Raw genomic sequence first — 21,557 nt, 5'->3', positions numbered from 1 at the left:
TTTTGCTCTCGTATTGAAACATTAAAGCCCACGCCACGTGGAACAGATTAAAACTGATGAAAGTGATACGGTCATTTGTCACAGATGGTTGGCAAGAGACAATCGCACGCTGGCCCTGTTCTCAGCAAGGCATGTTGTGAGAGAAGACGCTTATCCCTAGCTCAGTTTATGTAATTTCTCCAAAAGCCAAGATGCATCTTTAATGCACTTTATTCACTGCTTTTATCAGCGGCTTCAAATAAAAAAGACTGAGCTAGTAATAATCTACACTTTGTAGAGCAGCTCATTTATGGCTTACATTTACTTTGTATTTGAAACATAAAGCGAATGCAAAAGGTGTAAGGCAGAAAACCGTATGAGGCCGTATTAGCAACATTTACAGATTTTTCAGTGCCTGTTAAAGCTGATGTGAGTAAACAGTGTTCCTGAGAGGTGACTTCCTGCACTTGTTTTTCGAGTACTTAATGTCCTTGGCAGACTCTTACCCTCAGCATAGTTATTTAAATTCACCAGGAGAGAGTTATAGGGCCCAAAAGTTCCATGCAAACTCAACTTGTTTGTGTGACTATAATTAAACATTTGTGGACGTACCACCACTAAAGCACAATACTGATCTAGAGCAGGTGTATCAAATATACGGCCTGCAGGACAAAACCGGCCACCAGAGGATCTAATCTGGTCGGTGGCATGAATTTGCGAAGTGCAAGATCCAGAAAGGTATGTGAAATGTCCTATGTTCAACATGGTTCCTGAATGCACCGTAGTCTTGTGTTGTAAATGTATACACAGGTGTCAATCTGTTTGATTAACCAATTAGTCAACAAGTTAACCTACCGGGTTTCCAGGTGGGTGGGACTGAGAGGAAAGAGATGGAGTGAGAAAGAAACTCACCGCTAAAATTTAGTTTAGCGTTTTAATTTGGCGTGATTTAGTTACGTGCCTGCTTGTGACAAGAATTCTGCTTAATTGATGCTAAAATTGGCTAACACCTTGTGCTAGCAGTGTCAGATACTTGTGCTTGGGAAACACTTATTGCACCAAGCTGCTGAGAACCTACTGTATGCTTATGAATGTGTAAGGGGTTGGACAAAAGTGCATGTTATTTGTGCTTCTAGAAGTTCTTTTGTGATGGTATTTCCTGGTAACATGTAGGGAACTATAGGACTACAGTGGTTTTGTTAATAAATGGGAGGCTGAGCGTGTACCTATATTGCTGTATATGAAGCTAACCAGTGTGTCTAACTCCTGGTATACACACAACCCAAATTTAATACTAGACCCGTCATCCGTTCACCTCCCATACAAAGAGTGCAAACTTGCACTCTTTGGTGGGTAACTACCCATCCCCCTGTAAAATGAGGTAACAGAGTGCTATAAGATTAACTGATATTCCTAATTTGTCCACTGCTTTAGACTTAGAGAATGGCCGTCAAGGTGGGCTACTACACTGATTTGGCGTCACATTCCCATACTTTTATCAGTCACCATAGACAGTTTAAACAAAAGCTTGACAAAAACTTACAATTCAACTGTAAGTACGTACCACAAATCGCTGGCCTCAAGCAACAATTAGGGGCAAGCTAAAAATGTCTGTTAAGGTACACCGCTTAGTCTTTTATTATTAGTCTTTTATATTTGTATTATTTTCACATTTTCACAATCTTCATTTCTGACAAACACTGACTCAAATGCAATGGCTGGCAGTGCACTTTTGACCTAGGCCTTTGATGCCCTTCAGTTTTATTCAAAACACCAATGATGCCGCTATAGAAACCATCAACATCATGCAGTTACGCAATAAATCAGGACCTTGTAAAGACTGCGCAGGCGGGTTTGTCATACAGTGAGATGAATGACATTACTAAAGCAACAAACTGAGAACAGTTCCCTGTAGCCACAGTTGTGCTGTGCATCAAATCCAGCAGAAGCATCAATGTCAACCCAATAAAATAGGCTTGCAGAAATGATTCTGAAGGCCTCCAGGCAGATTTATTTGACCCTAGCAACAAATCATGGAAATACACGTTTGGAAGCAGCGCATCCAAAAGAAAGGTATGAGAGGAAGCGAACAGAACATTTTGAATTATTTAATAGGTATTTGTGGAAAATAGAATTAATTTTTTAGGCCAGTGGAGAAGGCCTTGCAGGCACAGTCATCGGCTCATGTCATATAAGCAGTCAATGATTAATAATGCAAAGGCAAAATAATGAACCTTATAATCTGCTTTAAATTGGTTCTAGGTATACCTGTGTAGATTAGGAAGAAATCGTCAAAGAATTTGACAAATAAAACGATCAAGTTGAATATTTTGTGGATAATTCTTGGCAGCTGTATGAATTCTTCAATCAACAGACACCAGCAGATGCTTTGTATTTTCCTGCTGGTGTTTTCTCAGGCTTTAAATGCAGGCAGACACCTTCATCTTTTGCCAGTGGCATCTCCCTGCCTTTAGTCTGGCACGCAGCAAGTGGAATGAAGCTCATTTGGCCAGTTGACAATATCCAGCTTCATCACACTGAAAAGCTCTTTGTTTGCCTGTACACCTTCATCCCGCTGCTTCCGTCAGTGGTGAAATCCTCAATAAATGCCCGCCGGCCAGTTCCTCTGGCGACCATACATACTCCAGGCATAACAGAAGCTCCACCATGTTTGACTGATGAAATAGTGCTTTGACTCATGACCACTTTCCTCTTTCCACTCTGTTGTTTTTTTTTCTGACCTACAGCCCGATCCTGCTTTGTTTTTGAGGCTTTCCAGGGGTTCGGCTCTTGAAGCCAATGAATTTCTGGTCAATCCTATTAGTCTTCTTTGGATCATTGACAAGGAAACATGTTTGCCTACATCAGTGATCATTAACTTGCTGTGCAGCCTTTTCTTCACCAAATAATTTCTTTCTCCTTCACATGGCTTGTGGTAATCAGGCTGTTACATTTTTCTCTACTGTTCCCACTTTTTAAGAATATACCCATCGTTATGGATGAATGCCATACTTGCAACCTACACTGCATTGTGCTTATTCCCAGGTGTGGGATGTGTATCGTGGTTATATCACACCTCAACAACATCCTTTGTACCAACAACTTTAGCTACAAGGAGCTTTTATGTGAGAATATAGGAAAGGCTAAGAAGAAGATTCTGCAGTGTGCTGGTTCAAAATGAATGAATAAGTGAACTTCATTGTCATCATGCAAAACTAGAAGAACTAGAAGAAAACTAGGTAAAATAACAAATGTTGAATAAACATGCCCTAAAAAATAAGTCAGTGCAGTGCAGCGGTGATAAAAATATTGTATAGGAGTAGCATGATATAAAAACATTCTGCAGATTTTTTTTCTGAATTTTTGTAGGCATGTCATCAGTTTGAAGAACTGTATGTTTTAAAGGAGGGAGGTTTACACTGCCTATACTCATTCATTCATGGAGCCTATGTTAACCTTACAGGTGCTGGATGATCCTTCTGAGGACAACCTTCATATGGGTATGGATGCCATTTTTTTCAATGTTTAAATCTTGCCCTTCTCTGTCAGCCCTCAGCTTTTGGCACATATGCCAACAAGTGTTCATATAATTTATTCAGAATTTAGACCATCCCTTGCCACACCACCCCAGGGCTCACACATTATGCAGGAATCTTCCATCAGCAGTGCCAGGTCACAGTCAGGACGCCTGTTGGTGTGAGACGTCAAAGTCCTAATGAGCTAATTCAACCCTCTTGACTAATATGAAGCCTGGTTCTTGCTTCAGTGTCAACGGCTGAGCCCAGCTGAATGAATGAATGAATAAAATGTTTGGTCTTACATGTTCCTATTTCCTTCTCCCTCCCCTTCTTTCTGACAGTGTTTGAGCTGATGCGTAAGGGGTGAGTAGAGCACATCCTTTGATTTTTAAATAATTTAAAGCCTTTCCCCTCTGTTCCTTCACCTCCTCACTTCTCCTCCCCGCCGTCTCTGCCTCGGCCTCTGCAGCGTTCTCCTCCATTACTCCTCTGTCACTGCTGGTGTTTGTTCCGTCTCAGGCATCAAAGGGATTCATAATGTTCTTAGGTTTTCACAGTTATTACCAGTGGCAGCCTTCCCTGCAAGTGTTTCAGATCCTGATGCATGAGCCATTCCTTCCTACACGACTAAAAATGTGTGATGATCTAATGATGTGAGACCTTTTGTTATTATAAGAGAATGCAGTGTGCTGGTATCACTCAAGTATATACATAAGTCACATTCTCCTTTTTATAAATGAATATTCTCTACTCCTTTTTACAGAGAAACTTTGGTCTCTTGTTGCCTTTGGGAGAAAGTTGACAGGCAGTTGAGCTGATTAATACATCTGCCATTAATACAGCTACTGCTAATGCTAACTACTAACTGCCTCTACTGCTATGCCACAGCTATTATACTGCAGGGAAGAGATTCTACTGCTTCTAATGCAATAATAATACAAATACTTGTGCCTCCTTTATGATTAAAGATTTGTGGGTACTACAATCGGGGTTTTCTGCTTTTTGCTTTGAAACTGCCATTTTAACCACGGGCAATTTCATAAACGATTTGTGGTTTAAGTCACTTATTAAGCGTCTCAAATATGAGGAAAAATGTTAATCAAAAAATTAAAGGAACACTTTGAAGCCCTATCAGAGGTCAATGGGGGAAAAAATGCTCTATAACTTTACTGATATGGACGAGGTAAGGACATCGTTTGATAAAGACCATCTGAAAATCGAAGTGAAAAAATGGTGCCGCAGGCTAATACACATTGCTGAAATTTCAGCAACCCAAAATGGTACTCAGTGGTTTGTATGACACCCACGTATGCACGCCTGGCAATGTCAGGGCATGCTCCTAATGAGATGACGGATGGTATGCTGGGTATCTCCTCCCAGATCTTGGACCAAGGCATCACTGAGCTCCTGGACAGTCTGAGGAACAACCTGGCAGGATCAGATTGACCAAAACATAATGTTCCAGATGCGTTTTATTGGATTTAGATCAGGAAGCCAGTCAGTGGTATCAGTTCCCAGAGTCAGATTATTGTTGGGCACCAGGAGGAACACTGGGACCCAGTCCACCAGCATAGAGTCTGACAGTGTGTCCAAGGGTTTCTTACTGATACCTAATGGCAATGGATGTGTCATTGTCTAGCCTGTAGAGGTCTGTGTGTCCCTCAATGGATATGCATCCCTAGACTATCACTGACCCACCGCTAAACCAGCCACTGTGAACGAAGTTTCAGGCAGCATGATGTTCTCCACCACTTCTCTAGAATCTACAAACTGGTGAACTGGTGAAACCGTGAACCATGAACCAACTCTCACCTGTGAAAACAACAGGGCACCAGTAGCCTGCCTGCAAATTCTGGGGTTATATGGCAAATGCCAGTTGAGCTCCACAGTGCCAGGCGGTGGGCACAGGGCCCACTAGAGGATGTCAGTTCTTGGTCAGACATATTCACACCACTGGCCTGCTGGAGGTCATTGTGTGGCGCCCTAGCAGTGGTCATCCTGTTCATCTTTACTCAAAGATAAATATACCAGTGCTGCTCATCAGTTGAGGGCTACAACCCTGTCAAACTCCCCCAGAGTAACTGCCTGTCTCCTGGAATCTTCTCCATGCTCTTGAGACTGTGCCGGAAGACACAACAAACAGGCAGTCGAACTCTGGCAGTGGAGCATCAATATGCCTGTATAACCTCTGTAGTGTCCAGGTATTGCCTCATACTACCAGTAGTGACACTGATTATAGGCAAATGCAAAACTGGTAAAAAAAAAAATAAATAAATAATAAAAAAAAAACTTGAGGAGGCGCTCAGCCATGGTATTGATTTCTTGTAAGAAAGCAGGCTGTCAAGGAAGATACTTAGTTTGGATGAATAAATTATTGTCTGGTGCTCAAAAGATGTGTACATTGTTCAGCAACTATAAGATTTGTTAAAGTGTGTTACTGAAAAAGAAAAGAAAACAAAAAAACAACATTTGTGTGTTCAGAGAATCTGTGTTTAGTCTGAGTAAGTAGCAGTAGGCTGGTGGCTTTGTTTTGTATTGTCCTTGGGACAATAGGCAGCTGGAAGCTGCACAATACCTCAGTGCTTCATAAGAAAAAATAGATATTGATTTTGTAAATATGGATTACACAGAACAGCATAGTCAGTTGGTAAGATAATGACAGATTTAAAGTGCTCTGAGATTTATTTTTAGTTCACGAGCACTTAATATGCCAGAAGATGTTTGTGTTATCAAGGTTCGAAACCTTCATCAGATTAAAAGGAATGAAACTAAATTAAATCAATATATATCTTAATAAGTGTTGTATATTGCACAGTAAAACTGATCAGCTAATATAGATGATATGTGCTTTTTATTGACAAATCATTCAAATGCAATGCATCATTGACTCAATTTACTATTTTTACTATTTTTACTATTTTACTATTTTCCGTAGAACGTCAGTGATGTTTGATCAGAATGCTTCAGTCTTTATCCCATTAAGCGCCAAATTCCAATGCTGATAATGAAGGATCTGATACACATGATCTATGTGATGATGTGATTATGATTTGTCTGTCATGCCGCCTGTGTCTCTGTTTGTCTTGTGTACTGCTTGACTGTCTGCCTGTGGATTTGCAGTCCAGTGATGGAAGTGCCCACAGACAATCCTTTGTCAGAAGAGCAAGCTCGCTTGTACTTCAGAGATGTCATCCTGGGTATAGAGTACTGTAAGTACCACACACATATAAAGTGGCTAACAGGGTTCAGAGCCTGGCTTAGTGTTTAAGTGAAATACATTTTTTAGCAGTTAATTCACTTCTACAGCATTACTAACTAAAGAGCTATTTATCACACACATTGTAACACTCTGTGTAAAAGGTTTGGCAGTTTTCTCTTGTGCTACGCTTTCTGAAAACAATGATATGGTTGTGTTTTCCTTTACTGCTGAGTGGAACAACATGTTCTTTACCATCCTCATCTTGGCTGCAGTTTGGTGCTGTCTGCCTCATCAGCATCTAGCCTCTGTTTAGCAGAGTGGGTTTTCTCAAGCTGGCTCATCATTTGCTGTAGTGGATCAGTTTTTCTGGGCTATGAGCCTAATCATTAGGGATCAATACTCCCTCTTTCTGGACCAAGGAGTCTGTCTGGAAAATAAGGCAACAGAGAGATCGCATGTAAATGTACATGATGATCATCAGTCATCATGGACAGAAAATGTATATCTTAGCCACTTGACTTTGTTGCAAAAAGACAAATCTGAAAATGTTAATGCGTTAACTTAGTTGCCATTGGTTTTACTTAAGCTAACAGGAGCTATGTATCTGATTAAATCTGTAAACAGTGACGGAGCTTATTTTGTAAAGAGGCAGTAGCCATGTCATTGTCTGAAAGGTGGGAGGGCGGGGACAGCACCACTGACATAAACTGTTAGAAAGCTGCATGAAAATAAAACTGAAATAACATTTTACAGTAATTAGCTATTTATTAAGAATATCTTATATTATTTCACAAATTATTAGTTTTAATCATATACTACAGTTTATATCATGTTATTTTAAAGTGATGTATTTAATGTTGAACAAAACTGTCACTGCGTTTTAATATTGTCTTGATGAACTGTAGCTGTCATTTGTGTTTGAAATGTAGGTGAAATAGCATGTCTCCTTCAGCCTAATTAATTATGCAATATTTTATGTATGAACGGTCATTTTGGATGTCACCCACATGTGTTTTAATTGTGAGTGTAATTAGTGCCAACAGCATTTAATTGCTAAGGCCCTTTAATGCGTGAAGTGCCTCATGTCTCAATACGTCCTCCTCAGACAAGAAGGCCCCACTTATCCAATCAGTGGAGCGTCCAGTGCTTAGAACAAGGCGGCTATTAAGTGTTAAGGTCTGAAGATGTGCTCAGCTCTCAGTCTTCGCTGACCTTCACAGTCCTCACATCATTCTTGTGCAAACAAACTTAGGCCACAGTCACAATGCAAGAAATATGAATCTGTGTTCTTACACTGGGAATAAAGTGAAAAGAAGGGAAGAGAAGAAACGGAACAAGAACACGGTGTTGGTGCATAATAAATATGTTGATGTTCGACTGAAAATAAAAAGAAACCAGTTATATTTACTGAAATGTTATACTTAATCCACTGTCGTTACCTGGCGGGAGCAGTTAACTTGCAGGTAAACATTTATAATCTCACCACAGGCTTTTGAGGGTCCCCAACTTTCTGCGTAGCAACTTGCTCCATGAAAAGTGTCTCAGTAGTTAGTGGCCTAGTTTCCCCCAAAAAGATGAGTGAGACATTAAAATGTTACTGTAGCAGATTCATTCTCAGGGGAGAAACCATTTCCACTTTAGATGCTAGTTGGCCTCCTCTGCACACTTAGGACACAGCCTCAATTTTTACCCCACTTCTCCAAGAATAACAAAGTCATCAGAGTGTTGTTTGTCTTGATTTGTTTTCGTACTTGTATGAAAAAAAAAAAAAAAAAGAAAAATTACTTTCTGTTTCCTTTCCTCAGTACACTACCAAAAGATTGTCCACAGGGACATCAAGCCTTCTAACTTGTTACTGGGGGACGACGGCCACGTAAAGATAGCAGACTTTGGAGTCAGCAACCAGTTCGAGGGCAACGATGCTCTGCTGTCCAGCACTGCTGGCACACCTGCATTTATGGCACCAGAGACCCTGTCGGATAAGCGAAAGAGCTTCAGTGGAAAAGTGAGTGATCTCGTAGGGTATATAAACAGCAAGATATGTCTGAGTAGGGCATTTGGGGAATGAGTGGGCCTCTGAGTGAAATGAACTAAATGCTGTAAAAGCCGTAAATCCCGCCTCTAAGCCTTTACCCATATGACTCGAAAATAAGAGCTTTGACAAGTCAGGCCTTTACCGGCTTGCTAATCCATGAATCCATCTAACAATTCATCCTGTGTGCTGGCTAATATTAACAACTACCACTCAGCAGCATATTAATAATTAACCAATTGAGTATTCAGTTTATGATATAGCAATTATTGATGTAGGAATGTGTCTCGTCAGTACACCATGTCTGCATTTCACAGTTAAGCAATGATTAAGGAATCATCTGTAATGATTGGATTGATTACCACCTACATCTGTAGAATATTTTGAAGCAAACAAACTAATTACAATATACTCATTAAGATCTGTTCAGGCTTATTAACCACTTTGTGCAGAAGTCGAGTAGTTTCAGGCCGATCACTGCTCAGTGCTTAACTTCATGTGCAACATCGTTTATGACTTTACAGCATCAAGCACTTTCTTTCCTTGTAAATATAGGACATAAACAACCCATATTGAAAAGAAGGTGTTTGGAAGATCTGCTTTTATGAATTACAAAACGTCTGCCGAGGATTTTGAGCCTCGCGTTTCTGTGGTAGTCATTAGTTTGAACAAATAACATATAAACAGACTGCATGACACCAGTGTCCACACACCTGAGCAAGCGGTGCAGAAAAGAGTTTACCAATCAGCGTTTGTAACCTTTCTCTTCCACCCCCGCCTCCCCCTGTCGTCATATCATGGTCGCATTCCTTCCTCCTGTGGCTTCATGTCCATGAAATGTGGGGCCAGAATAGAACATTTGATTGCGGACAAAAAGCTGTCAGGGTGTAAGAGACCTTCAAGTGCCGCAGCCTGCTGCTTTCCGAAGCTTTCACAGAAATGTATGCAGTTTTGGCGCCCTTTTCTGTCTGATTAGGCTTCATTTGGATGTGGAAGCCATGTTTCAAAGAGTATGTATGGTACCAGTCAAAAGACTGGACACACTTTCTCCTTGAATTGAATGAGAAGGTGTGTCTAAACTTTTGACTGGTAGTGTATATTGGCAGTGAAATGCTTAAAACCCAACACTTATGTCACTTAAACCCCCTGAGCTGTCAGTCCCAGTAGTACATTGGGCCATTAGGACATACATCATGCTGTCTGATAACACATGCCGCTGGCATTGAGATACATTGCACAGGTTGAAAGGGCTTGTTTAATTATTCCATTTAAGATTTCCAGTGAAGCTGCAGAGCAAGAGAGAGAAGGTGGGTGGAACGCAGAAAGACTGATGGTTAGCAGCAGAGCCTTGGGTGTATGATCACATAAATCCATCTTCAAGGTATCTGACATCACACGCCCCCCTAAAAAATAACCTAAAAATGTCCCATAAATCACTGAAAGGCAGTCTGCAGCGATTCGGGGCACTGTGTTTGTCTGTGAAAGTAGGTTCTGCCATCACTGCAGTGTTCTTGTAAATGCATGTCTGTCATTGTGTTTGGCATTCAGCTGCCCTTAACGTCACTTTTAACACTTTCTTAAAGGCGCTGGACGTTTGGGCCATGGGAGTTACCCTCTACTGTTTCGTCTTTGGGAAGGCAAGTCTGCTCATTTTCTGTCTCTCAGTCATTAACTAATATCTGTTGCAAAAATAGTAACAGAGAAGGCTGGAGAAGGTGTTTATTTTCCAGACTACACAGCTTGTTAACGGCATACAGTGGCACTTCAGTAACAACACTATCTATCACCTTTTATTTATTTATTTTTATATAGTGGCTTTCTGGTGTCATCTTTCATTTTAATGAACACTGAAGGCTGATGACTGCTGCTGTTTTTTTTTGTCTTGGCTCTCTTTAGGGCTGCAGATTGTCTTTGGTACATGAGTAGTTCAGTGTACTTTCTTTCTGGGATTCTACTTTCTGTGATTTTTACTCTCTTTCTCTTCTGTTCCACCTGCAGTGCCCGTTTATTGATGAATACATATTGGCTTTGCACAATAAGATAAGGACCAAACCTGTGGATTTCCCAGAAACGTAAGTCCATCACCTGCAGCCTTCCCTCTCTTCCTCTGTATTAAAAAAGACAGCAGTGTTGCTCCAACGTTCAAGATCATTTATTGTCACTGTGCGTACATAACGAAAATTTCAGTGGTAGCTCCTGGCTAAAGTAGCACAAATATTAAAAACAAAAACAAACAAAAAAAACTGTAGAAAAACAGCACTATAGAATAAAATAAAATGCATAAAAACAGGGCTGTAGAGATACACACATATAAGTAAGTGAGTGTGTCTCCTGTCCACAGCAGAAAACATTGTCCTCGCCACAAGCTATCGCTTCAACTGCATCAAAGTCACAAAACATTTTTCTTCTTTCATTTTTTTTTTTTTTTTTTTTTTTTTAGAGCTTAGCCAAAAAGAAAAGTGAATAGCTCTGCACAGCGGTCAGTGCCAGGACACACTGAATGTCACCAGCATGTGATCAGAACAAGCATTGAAAAAGCAAACAGAAATTTAATGACACACCCAAAAGTTAAAGAGTAGTCAATGACACTATGCTTAGGTGCCATGAAAGCAGTAGTCGAGGTTGCTCACAATCTCCTTTTATTTTTTGATATCAGTATTGAACCACTTGCACAGCTGATTAGGGATGACGATACATACAGAACAGCATTTTTCGGGCTACATTGAGAGCGACCCTGTGAATGTGCTGCCTTAATTACTATATCTTTTTCAAATGTTACCTATTGACATCTCCAAAACTTAGAGAAATTGGACAATTTAATATGGAAGACCTACAATAAAACCTACATTTACCCTGTCTGAAACAATTTGAGCATGGATATAAATGATTTTCCGCCCTCTAAATCAGATACAGGATTCAGAAAATGGTCAAAGTATGGACTCACCAACTTACATCAACTCCATCATGCTGGCAACTTTGAATCATTTGCAGAGCTGCCAAGCATGGACTTCTTCATGTTCTTAAGGGATGTATTTTATAACACAAAGACTGGATCAAAGTTGCTACAGTGTAAACCAGCATGTGTTCATGTACATTTGGTAACTAATTCAAATGTATGGAGGGAATTTGAATGGAAGATAATCCTGAGGTTCTTCCGGACACTTGAAATTATGGCTAAATTTGGCACTACGCGCTCAAATACAGGAGAAAATACAGGAGAAACTGTGGCCCACACATTGGCATTCAGATCCACGTACTTTGGTTATTCCCGAAACTGGAAACGATCTGGAAAGAAGTGTTTGTAATATTTCCACCCAATACTTAACTGAGTGGTTCAATGGACAGGCCCAGTGGTTCTGCTAAGTCTATTATCAAAAGCCATTGAAGGAAGAGCCAAAAAATGCCTTTTATAGATAATATTAGCAACAGCAGTTAAATGCATTACAGTAAGGCGGCTGAATCCCGACCCTCCAATATGTGGACTGAAAAAATAAAGAAAATCTATCAAATGGAACAAGTAACATACTCCCCGAGACTATGAGGTTAGTCTGGGGGTATACTGTTAGAGTGAGGAACCTATACAACATATATCTAATATATATTATTTTCTTACCTTATTTTGTTTTATTTTTTCCTTTCTGTCATTACAGTCTCTATCTCCTTTGTTGTGTCGTAACTATTATCATGTCCCTGTAAACACAAACAAACAAAAATAGCAGATATGATTCTGTTCATATGATTTTGAATGGAACTGAAATAAAAACTAATTTACACATGCAAGCTGTTGTGTCTCCCCAATCTTCCTCCGGCAAAAGGTTATATAAAAGCACAGAGGTCCTCTCCGGTGAATAACAGAGTCATTATGCTGTGAGTTCATGTCACACCACTGTCATGGTCAATATCTGAGCTCATATGAACTTGTTTTACTGAGACAATCAAGGCCCCAGGGGAAAGTAACTGGCCTGGCATTTGGTTTTTACGGGCAGGTCCTGGCAATCGGTTGCAGGGATGCAACAATGAAGTGGCCTGCTAATTTACTAAGCATTTTAACAATGACACATGAAATTCTGTCCATTTGTTAGGCATTCATACACAAAGGTGACTCTGTGCACCAGTGCCATGGACCACACAACAAAACAAGCAAAATTACTGCACCTGCTCAGGGGTCTCGTTATCGGTCTCGTTATCTACCTATCTACAGTGCTGCTTAAAAGTTTTTGAACCCTTTAGGATTTTCTACATTACAGCATAAAAATGGCTCAAATCATCAGCGGATTGTGATGCAAGTCCTGAGAGTAGACCAAGATAAGCCTGTTAAACAAATTAAACAGAAATAATATACTTGCACGGGTATTTATTCAGAAAGTTAATGATTGTACATAACTGTGTGACCTTTTTTTCTCAGTATCTGCTGCACCCTCTGATGCAGCAACAGAAACAAAACGAACTGCTGAATAATTTTTCCTTAATTACAGAACCGCCTTATTTCTGAGATGTTGGTGGGTTTCCTCAAGTGAATGGTTTGCTTCAGGTCCAAAACGTATAAATATTCTCGTGATGTTTTGGTTGGCCCTAAACTTTGACTTGTGAGTCAAAGAAATGAGTGAATCATTCTTCATGCTTTTTCTTCACACCTCATTAAACCGAAGTAGTGAGAAAGTGAACGTGTTGAGTTGTGAGAAAAGACAAATGGATATAAATACACCACTTTGTTTACCATGTCCTCATCACATAATGTGTGCAAAATACCCGATCTCCTTTCTTCAAATCATGACCCTGTGTATTCTGCAGACCAGCGATAAGTGAAGAGCTGCGGACTCTGATCTTGCGGATGCTGGACAAGAACCCAGACACCAGGATCACCCTCCCTGAGATCAAGGTAACATAAAGCAGATGTCAAATGAGACTACGAGATTAGTTCAAACATGATCCTAACAGGAGGATTTCATTGTTCGTATTCACACACAACAAAACGGTTCAAGGTTCATTAGTAATGCCGTGCTGCCCCAGGGCATGATGAAACTTGTTTGTCCCTGAGGAGGACTGGGCTGAAATTGAGTCAGTCCGTATTACAGGGCCACAGAGGGTCCAGGACAGCCATGGATGGATGGATGACATTACCCACTCCCCACTGTGTTTCCATGACACAATCTAATCATGTGTCAGTGACTCATTTATTTATTTTTTTTCACCAGAGACTGTTTGTGTTCATGGAACAAGAGATAATGAGGCTGTCAGACATCATGCCATGTCCTCAGGCAAACGCTCACGCACAAACACTTTTCTTGTTACAAAATAAAAAATAGTTCTTAACAATTTTCCTCAGCCTTCTGCTGCGTTATAAACTACCACACCGACTGGTTGCAGATCACGGATACATCAAAGATAGGATAGGACGAAAGTGTCCTGTATCATTGCTGTCTGTGTGTGTGTTTAGATGGACCAGTGGGTGACCCAGGGAGGCACTGACCCCTTGCCTCTGGAGGAAGAGCACTGCTCCGTGGTGGAGGTCACAGAGGAAGACATCCAGAACTCAGTGAAATTTGTTCCGAGCCTTTCTGCAGTGGTAAGAAACTTCGTCAAGGACTTTGGTGTCAACGTGATACTTTCAGCAGCAACTCAAGACGGCCTCGGTCACCTTCACAAGGATTTTTCAAAGCTAAAATTAAAGCAGCTTTCAAACTTTTTCTTGAGGCTGATCTTAGCTGAAATTCTGCTACATTTCACAAATTTGGAAAGCCAGATTGTGCCCCAACTGGCTTCCCAAACGTTCTCTGATTTAATTTGGAAACATGTTTATAAAATGGCATAGGCCTCCGCAGTAGCATCACTGTTGCCAGTTCTCACACTTCTGGCACGAGACCCTGGCTTTCAGACTCAGCCTCAGGCTGTCATGCTTCCCAGTTAGGTCAAACAGTTTTTTTTTCTGCACATCAGTCTCTTACACATTTCAGCACCAACACTTGGGCCAGAACCATTACAACGAGCAAAAAAAGACACAGCTTACATTATGTTCTCCAAAAGTCAATCAAATTCTTCTTTGTTGATGCATTGAAAATATTTGCAGCAATTTACAGCAGAAGATGCACGTGAGCGTCTGCACAAAGACAGAGCTGCGTGCATTTTAACATGTGGCACAACAGCCCTGATTTGTGATTGGTAATTACTCCCGACACATCTGTACATTTGTAAACTGAAAGAAAAATGAGCTGTCTCAAGGAGTTTTACAGTTACACCATTTATTATGTAGCCATGCTCTGCTTTGATTAAAGTTATCGGCATGTGTTTTATTAGTTACACTTGTTACCTGTATCTGCTTTAGTGCTTAAATAGGTCTTTGCACATTGACGTTTCTCATATATAAAAAATATTAGACCTCAGTAATCATTATAGCAGCTGGGAGCCTGGTAACAATGAAAACTGATTTTAGAGACGCATTTTGTAGTTAGACAAATTTATTACACATGGACAGAATTTCCTAATGAAACTGTTTTGTGGACAATGCAGACAATAGGTTTGGTCTGATGGTTAATAATGAATTATTGGGTTGTGGGACTTCGGTTTAGCATCTTGTGTCCTTGAAGGATATTTAAAGGGCTACTTCTCTCCAAATTCAAACAAATTGCCAATTTTCTCAAAAACCTTTGGTGTATTGTGTTTATTTCAAATTACTAATCTCATTTGTCCTTTCATTCACAAATGTATGATGTCTCTATAGAATACAAAACAGGAAAAAGTTACAACTTAAAGATGTGGGTTTGCATTAGAATTAGCTAACAAACACAGGTTTCTGTTTAACAATTGAAGAAAGAGATGACATACGAGTGTTAGTGTTAGTCTGAATGAACTTCTGCTTTTCCACCCATCACAATACTGTATGTGCCATTGTCCTACATTAACAGCAACTTTAGATTCAGATGCTTGCAGTGTCTCAAAAGAAAATGTCTCAGTAAATGGCCTGACACCATTATTTATCTGCTGCAGGCCGTCTCAGGGAGATATTTCATGATCAATATCAACAATCACGATGACAAAAGCTCTCTACAGTTCCGTCAGTGGTCACCAAGAAACTGAAGATTTTCCTGGAATTACATTTCATGTTTGTGCAGTGCAAACACAGAAGAAAGCTCTCATAAGCTCCCCAATTCTAGTTTATTTTTTACCTCACATGGACATCTCACATGGAAGACCATTTTAGCCGCTGCTCAGAATCACCTGCTCAAAACAAACAAAAAAAAAAAACAATAGATGTTTTGCATATCTATGTAACCATCCTGTGTTGTTTCAGATCTTGGTAAAAGCCATGCTGAGGAAACGCTCCTTCAGTAACCCCTTTGAGTGTCCGAGCAGGCGAGAGGAGCGGTCCATGTCTGCACCGGGCAGTCTGCTCATGTAAGCACAGTCACAGCATCACATCCAGATCTGCCTTACATTCTAAATATATACATATCTCATCCAGAAAGACAAAACCACACAAGTCCAGTCTGATTGGAAGCATCGTTAGAGATTCTGACGGATCAGTACTTCGCACCTGTCTCTTCTGTCTGCTGTATCAGGTTAACCAGCGCTCATTCTTGCAGCAGCAGCAGCAGCTGCTGCTTTGTGTTGCCATAGCACCATAATTCATTCTTTCATTGTATGCACCGGAGCTTACAGCTTTTATAAGTGTTTTTTTTGTGTGTGTGTTACTCCTGGCGTTCAAGGCTAGAAAGATTCAGAGTGACACAGATCCACCAGCGCCACAGGCTGACCTTGGATTTCTGTTACATCCTGTTTCGGGATTGAAATTATCACATGGACAAATCGACAATCATTTCACACTGTCATGATTTTTAACGTATATAGCCAAGGGCAAATATGTGCCTCAGGATTTGTTCCCTGTTGCTCTGCAGGCACATTTGGAACAATATCCTGTGTTAAGTGTCCAGCAGAGTTTGTCATGAAAATGGATCACTGTTGTGCTGAAAGTGGAGCAGACTCTAATGTGACATTGTGAGCAGTTTATTAGATAATGTCTCCTCTATCTCGGCCGAGGTTTCCCCCCGTTTCCCTCTAGGCTGTCAGAGAGCTGCTGCCTTAGTTGAAGGGTTTTTCTTTTTTTTTTTGAGAGGATGTGTGGGGAACGTGAAATAATACTGCCCCCTGCTGGAAAATGGTAGCCGCATCTCAAGCTCACAATAGTTAGGCCATCATGATCAGCGTTGAGTCAGTACAGAACTGAGGCTGTCGACAGGCATTATTAATGAACACATACTGTGCGGCACCATTACCAAAAGCACTGGAAGGCTCGGAGAGCGTCGGGTACTGCTCCACTTTGAAGCTCAACTGCAGCCGAAGCTTTCAGTTCCTTTTCAGAAAGTTGAAACTAACGAATGTCTCAAAAAAACTAAACATTTTTTTTTTTCTTCCCAAACTCAAAGACAAAACAAATGTAGGTTGAGTCATGCTCAGATTGTGAAGCTTCTTTCGTGACAGGAACCAGTTAGTTTTGGCAGTAAAGCGGCTACACAGACGCTCCCCATCATCCTGACTAGGATCTAATCTTTCCATGCATATGTTCGCACAGATGATAGTACAGTTAGTATTCTAGCTACTGGATGTGAAATATTATTTGTGACTGCTTCTTACATCTCTGATCTACAATCATTCAGTTAAGCGCTGCTGACATTTGAAATCTCCCCTTTTAGCTTTCTGGCACGCAGCCGTGTTGGTTGTTTACGTCGTCAGAGTCATGGAACGCTTCAACCTCCAAATTTGGTTCTGTATGTTGGATAATGGAGCCTTACACTTGTCTTTTAACGCCCTCCCCCCAGTTCGTGATGTAGACTCTGCGTCAAACATTTCAAAGACACTTTTGACATTACTATGAGATCACAAGTGCTCCTCCTTTGGACGTATAATGTTTGTAATTGAATACAAATTGATTTTAAAGTGATGATTAATTAACCGCTCACGTGAGAAGTAGTACTAAAATGTACTGCTAAACTGACCTCCCCACCACCTCAAGTTGGATCACAGCTGGGTCGAGTCTGATTGCGAGCATGTCTTTGACCTCTCACCTGTGACCTTTCCATCTTTTCTCCCACTTTGCTGCAGGGACTCGTGGCCCTTCCGGCCCTCTTTAAAACTTCACCCCTCGCTCAGGTAACGCATTGCGCCAAGCAGTCTGGCACGCTGTCTGTCCAACATCAACCAGCCGCTGCGGCCATTGCCATCCTAGTCCCCACTTGAAACTGAAACCCCCCCGACCCCTCCCTCCAGCTGTTATGTCCCCGCTGCTGTCATTTAAATGTTGTGTTACATTGATGAAGCATTCTGTGTGTTTTTAACATCCATCGTGTAACGAAAAAAGAAAAAAAAAGGAGAAGAGCTGCTTCGATTGCCGTGCTGCATTTGATAGTGTGACCATTTAGGCATTCTCTGCCTTCGCTGCAGCTGCCCATGATGAAATGATCAGAAGAGTCAAAATACCTGCTGATCTTTACATCCTTCTCTCTCTCTATCTATCTCTCTCTGCGTCTTGTTCTTTTAGGAAGGGAAGCACAGGAGATGGACCCAGAGAAGGAGAGCTGGAGGACCTGCATGAAGACGAGCCCTCCTCTTGAGTCTCAATGACACTCCCCGGTCGACAGAGCTTTGTCCCGAACGTGAAACCATCCACGCCTTCATCCAAACATTTCCTTCAAACGAGTGGCACAACATGAACGTTTCGTTCTATAAACTGGAGGTTGAAAAACTCTCGGCTTTTTAAATCTGACGTTGCTTGTGCAAACGTTCAGACGCTTGTGATGCTTTCCCCTTTGCTTCCTGTTTGCCTCAGAATGCCCTTCCTCACCCCCATTTCTCCACTGTGGACTCTGTGGACGCTGAGCTCGACGGCGTTGCTTGTCTTAGCTGCTCGACCACTTAGCGCCGTGGCCGGCCTCACTGAACCGACGAGAGGGAGAGGGATTCCAGGTTCAAGTTATTTTTTGTGCAGAAGGACGAGGACATGTTGGACAGCGATCCCCGCGATGTTTTTTATCTTTATGCATGTTGAATTAATAGGCCTCGTCATCCTACTGTTTACAGCCTTTTGTCACAGTCGTGGTGGGTAAAGACATCCCTGTTCAGTGCTTCAGCATGTAAATACACGCTGTTGATAACTTACATTTTAAAGCAGGGCAATGAAGGACAGAATCCTTCCTGTGCTGCCTTCGCAGACGTCGACTGGCAGCGCTTCTATGAGGAAGGAAGTCCGCTGTCTGATGGTGACCAGGCAGAAAGGACGTTTAATAGACTTTCCCTGCTGTGTTACGTGTAATTATTTTCGTGTTCGGGGTCATTTCGCGTTTCTCCTCTTACTCCGTTAAGTGTTATGTTTCCCACAGTCTGTGAGCGTCTCTTAAATAATTTCACTTGCAATTTAGAACACATTACTGTGTGGACCATTCCTGGATGCAGAGCTGATTTAAAAAGCATAAATGATGTCCACGTTAAATATCAGCGAGTGCTCTCGCAGAAGAAATTGCTGAAGAAATTGTATCAACTTGCACCGTGTGCAAATTGATTCAGTGTCTTCACTAGTGTGTCTAAAGCAAAGGGACGCCAATTATTATGATTTGTGTTTCTTCTTGCTAAGGAAAGTGACTTATTCTGGCCAAACAGAGCCCGTCTCTGTTTGACCAGAATGGTCCAGACCATAAGGATCTTAGAGTTTTATTACGATAGAGTAGTAGCAGAGAGAAGTGATTCACTCGCAACTTTCCGTTTGTTCTAAAACAAAAACAGGAAGGACGATGTTGCACACATGTTAAGACTTGCCGTAAATGTAACCGAAACTTGTAAATTGCACTTCATATTTGCGCAGTGATAGTTTACATGAAAACTTAAAATCTTTAAATGTATGAAGGTTTAAATTGAATTGCATGTGTTGTACCAAACCGGTGCCACTCATATTTTGATGGTGTGGCAGGATGGTGCAGGGTTAGTTTTTATGTCAGGCGTCTAAAAAGCTTAAGGGAGCATCAGGGAATTTAAAAAAATAAATAAAAAAAATAAAAATCTGATCAAACTGTAGGATTTTTGGCGTTTTAAAGAGATGAGGATCTTATGGCTGAGCTTGTTTCCATCGTTCTTTTAGGGTGACATTAATTTTATTTGCAAATTGCACTCCATTCAATCAGTGCTATCATGTCTGCAGTGCTATCATGAGGTCTCATGTCGCGCTACCTGTTACCACAAGTAATTTCTCAACCTCTGGGAACTACTGCTATGAAATAAAACAACAAACAACAATAAAAAGAAGAGCTCTTTTAAAGCTCGACTCGTTTGCCACGGTTTAATCACACAGCAGAGAGTCATACAAAGAAACTGATTGTTTGTGAACGCAACCCTTCACACTTCAACTTCTCCCTGCAACAACCTCCTGTAATTTTCACATAGACCCTGACTAGTTTTTCCTGACTGAATTCCAGTAGTTCAAGCATGCTACGCTAATGACAGGAAAGTTAATTAGTAAGCATGTGAGATCACAAGAGGCACTGTGGATTAATACAGAACTTTCTGTATGTGTTCTGTAAGTTAATTTAATTAAACTAATGATCTTTGCTCACTCATATCTGAAAAAAAAGAAGGAAATAAACAGCTCTTCCTCCAATATTTACACTACTCCATTTTGATTCCTCTTTTGGCGGCCTGCCGTGTCAGCCCCGGTGAAAGACAGGCGCTCACTGCTGGCAGAGCACTCTTAACACTTGAAAAGGAGCATTTCAATGTCATGAATGGGCACTGGCTGCCAGCAACACTTCCCCATCCACTTCAAGTGTTGTCCCCTTTAAAATATGGAGTGCAGCCCTGTGTGTTTCCTCTATTAGTCTTGCCCTCAGTCCCCTCGCTCTGGCGCAGGATGGACAGAGAGATGAAATGCTGCTGTTGAGCCATCGTGTCTAGGGCTTTATTACCACATGGCATAAAAATCCTGAAGGATGCCGACATTTGAGAATGAGCTTTATTATCTTACAAGAGACAGTGAAGCGGTTATTTTTAGCTCTCTTTAAGGATCTACATGAAAGTAGATGCCGACTTGTGTGTTTGCTGGGTGGCCTTCAGTGAAGGGCTCTTGAACCAAAAAGTGTGACACAGCGTTGCATTTTGCTGTATAATTTTTTTGCCTAGGATGTTTTAAGAGAATGATTTTCTTTGTTGTTATTGTTATCTAGATGTTGCCATTTGTGTGGATGTCACTGTCAGAGGTGCAATATCGCTGTCGTCTTTATCGTCGGTGCGTCACCGTCCCGTTCCCTGCCGTCGCAGCACTCAGGTCACCAGCCCTTTAAGGTCGCGCGTTCAAGTTGTTCAAGTTTAACTTAAACACTGCTTACTGTCACATTATTGCACTACCCCACCTGTAAATACATACTGCAGTCATTGTGATTACATGCATCACTGGTTCACCTGTAAAACACCATATTTACTGTGCTTTTTGATGCTCGTCGCTGTGGATCTGCATGTCACAGCGTTGCTGTTTAGTGTGTGAGAATTTGATACGAGTGACTTCTGTCTGCGTGGAAAGGCTGTAACAGCTGCAGAGATTGGTTTTGAATGCCTGTTTTTGTTGTGCATCCCCACATTCGATCCGGAAACCTTCCAGGGTTTGGAGCACAGGAGAAGCTAGAAGAGGCAGCCTTGTGCTCGGATCTTCTCAAGGGATCTTGGTTATCATGGTTCCTTGCTCTGTTTTTACCCTATACAGTAACCCTCTACGGTGTATCCACAGCCTCTAAACAGACTGATCCATTTTCTGGGGTCGATTACGTGGCCATGTGTGAAGCACTTTGCTCTATATTTT

The 21,557-nt window shown here is 41.2% G+C and overlaps 1 protein-coding gene across 2 annotated transcripts in view; it reads left to right on the top strand.

The window, feature by feature from the left end:
* camkk1a (calcium/calmodulin-dependent protein kinase kinase 1, alpha a) overlaps positions 1-20,366 on the top strand; it is a 58,609-nt gene extending 38,243 nt beyond the window's left edge. Inside the window, exons 7-17 of one of the 2 annotated variants that reach the window (XM_047606454.1) lie at positions 3,443-3,479; positions 3,839-3,860; positions 6,618-6,706; positions 8,502-8,701; positions 10,312-10,365; positions 10,727-10,800; positions 13,520-13,607; positions 14,166-14,294; positions 16,017-16,120; positions 17,825-17,872; positions 18,261-20,366. In XM_047606454.1, the coding sequence (XP_047462410.1) occupies positions 3,443-3,479; positions 3,839-3,860; positions 6,618-6,706; positions 8,502-8,701; positions 10,312-10,365; positions 10,727-10,800; positions 13,520-13,607; positions 14,166-14,294; positions 16,017-16,120; positions 17,825-17,872; positions 18,261-18,333 (918 nt within the window). In that variant the 3' untranslated portion in view covers positions 18,334-20,366. The remainder of the gene's footprint in view (positions 1-3,442; positions 3,480-3,838; positions 3,861-6,617; positions 6,707-8,501; positions 8,702-10,311; positions 10,366-10,726; positions 10,801-13,519; positions 13,608-14,165; positions 14,295-16,016; positions 16,121-17,824; positions 17,873-18,260) is intronic. The other variant, XM_047606455.1, reaches the window with a different exon arrangement.
* Positions 20,367-21,557: the final 1,191 nt, after the last annotated feature.

Source organism: Mugil cephalus, chromosome 15 (genome assembly GCF_022458985.1).
Source record: "Mugil cephalus isolate CIBA_MC_2020 chromosome 15, CIBA_Mcephalus_1.1, whole genome shotgun sequence".
Taxonomy (NCBI): domain Eukaryota; kingdom Metazoa; phylum Chordata; class Actinopteri; order Mugiliformes; family Mugilidae; genus Mugil; species Mugil cephalus.
Note: the sequence above shows the minus strand (reverse complement) of the source record. Positions and strands in the feature narration are given on the sequence as shown.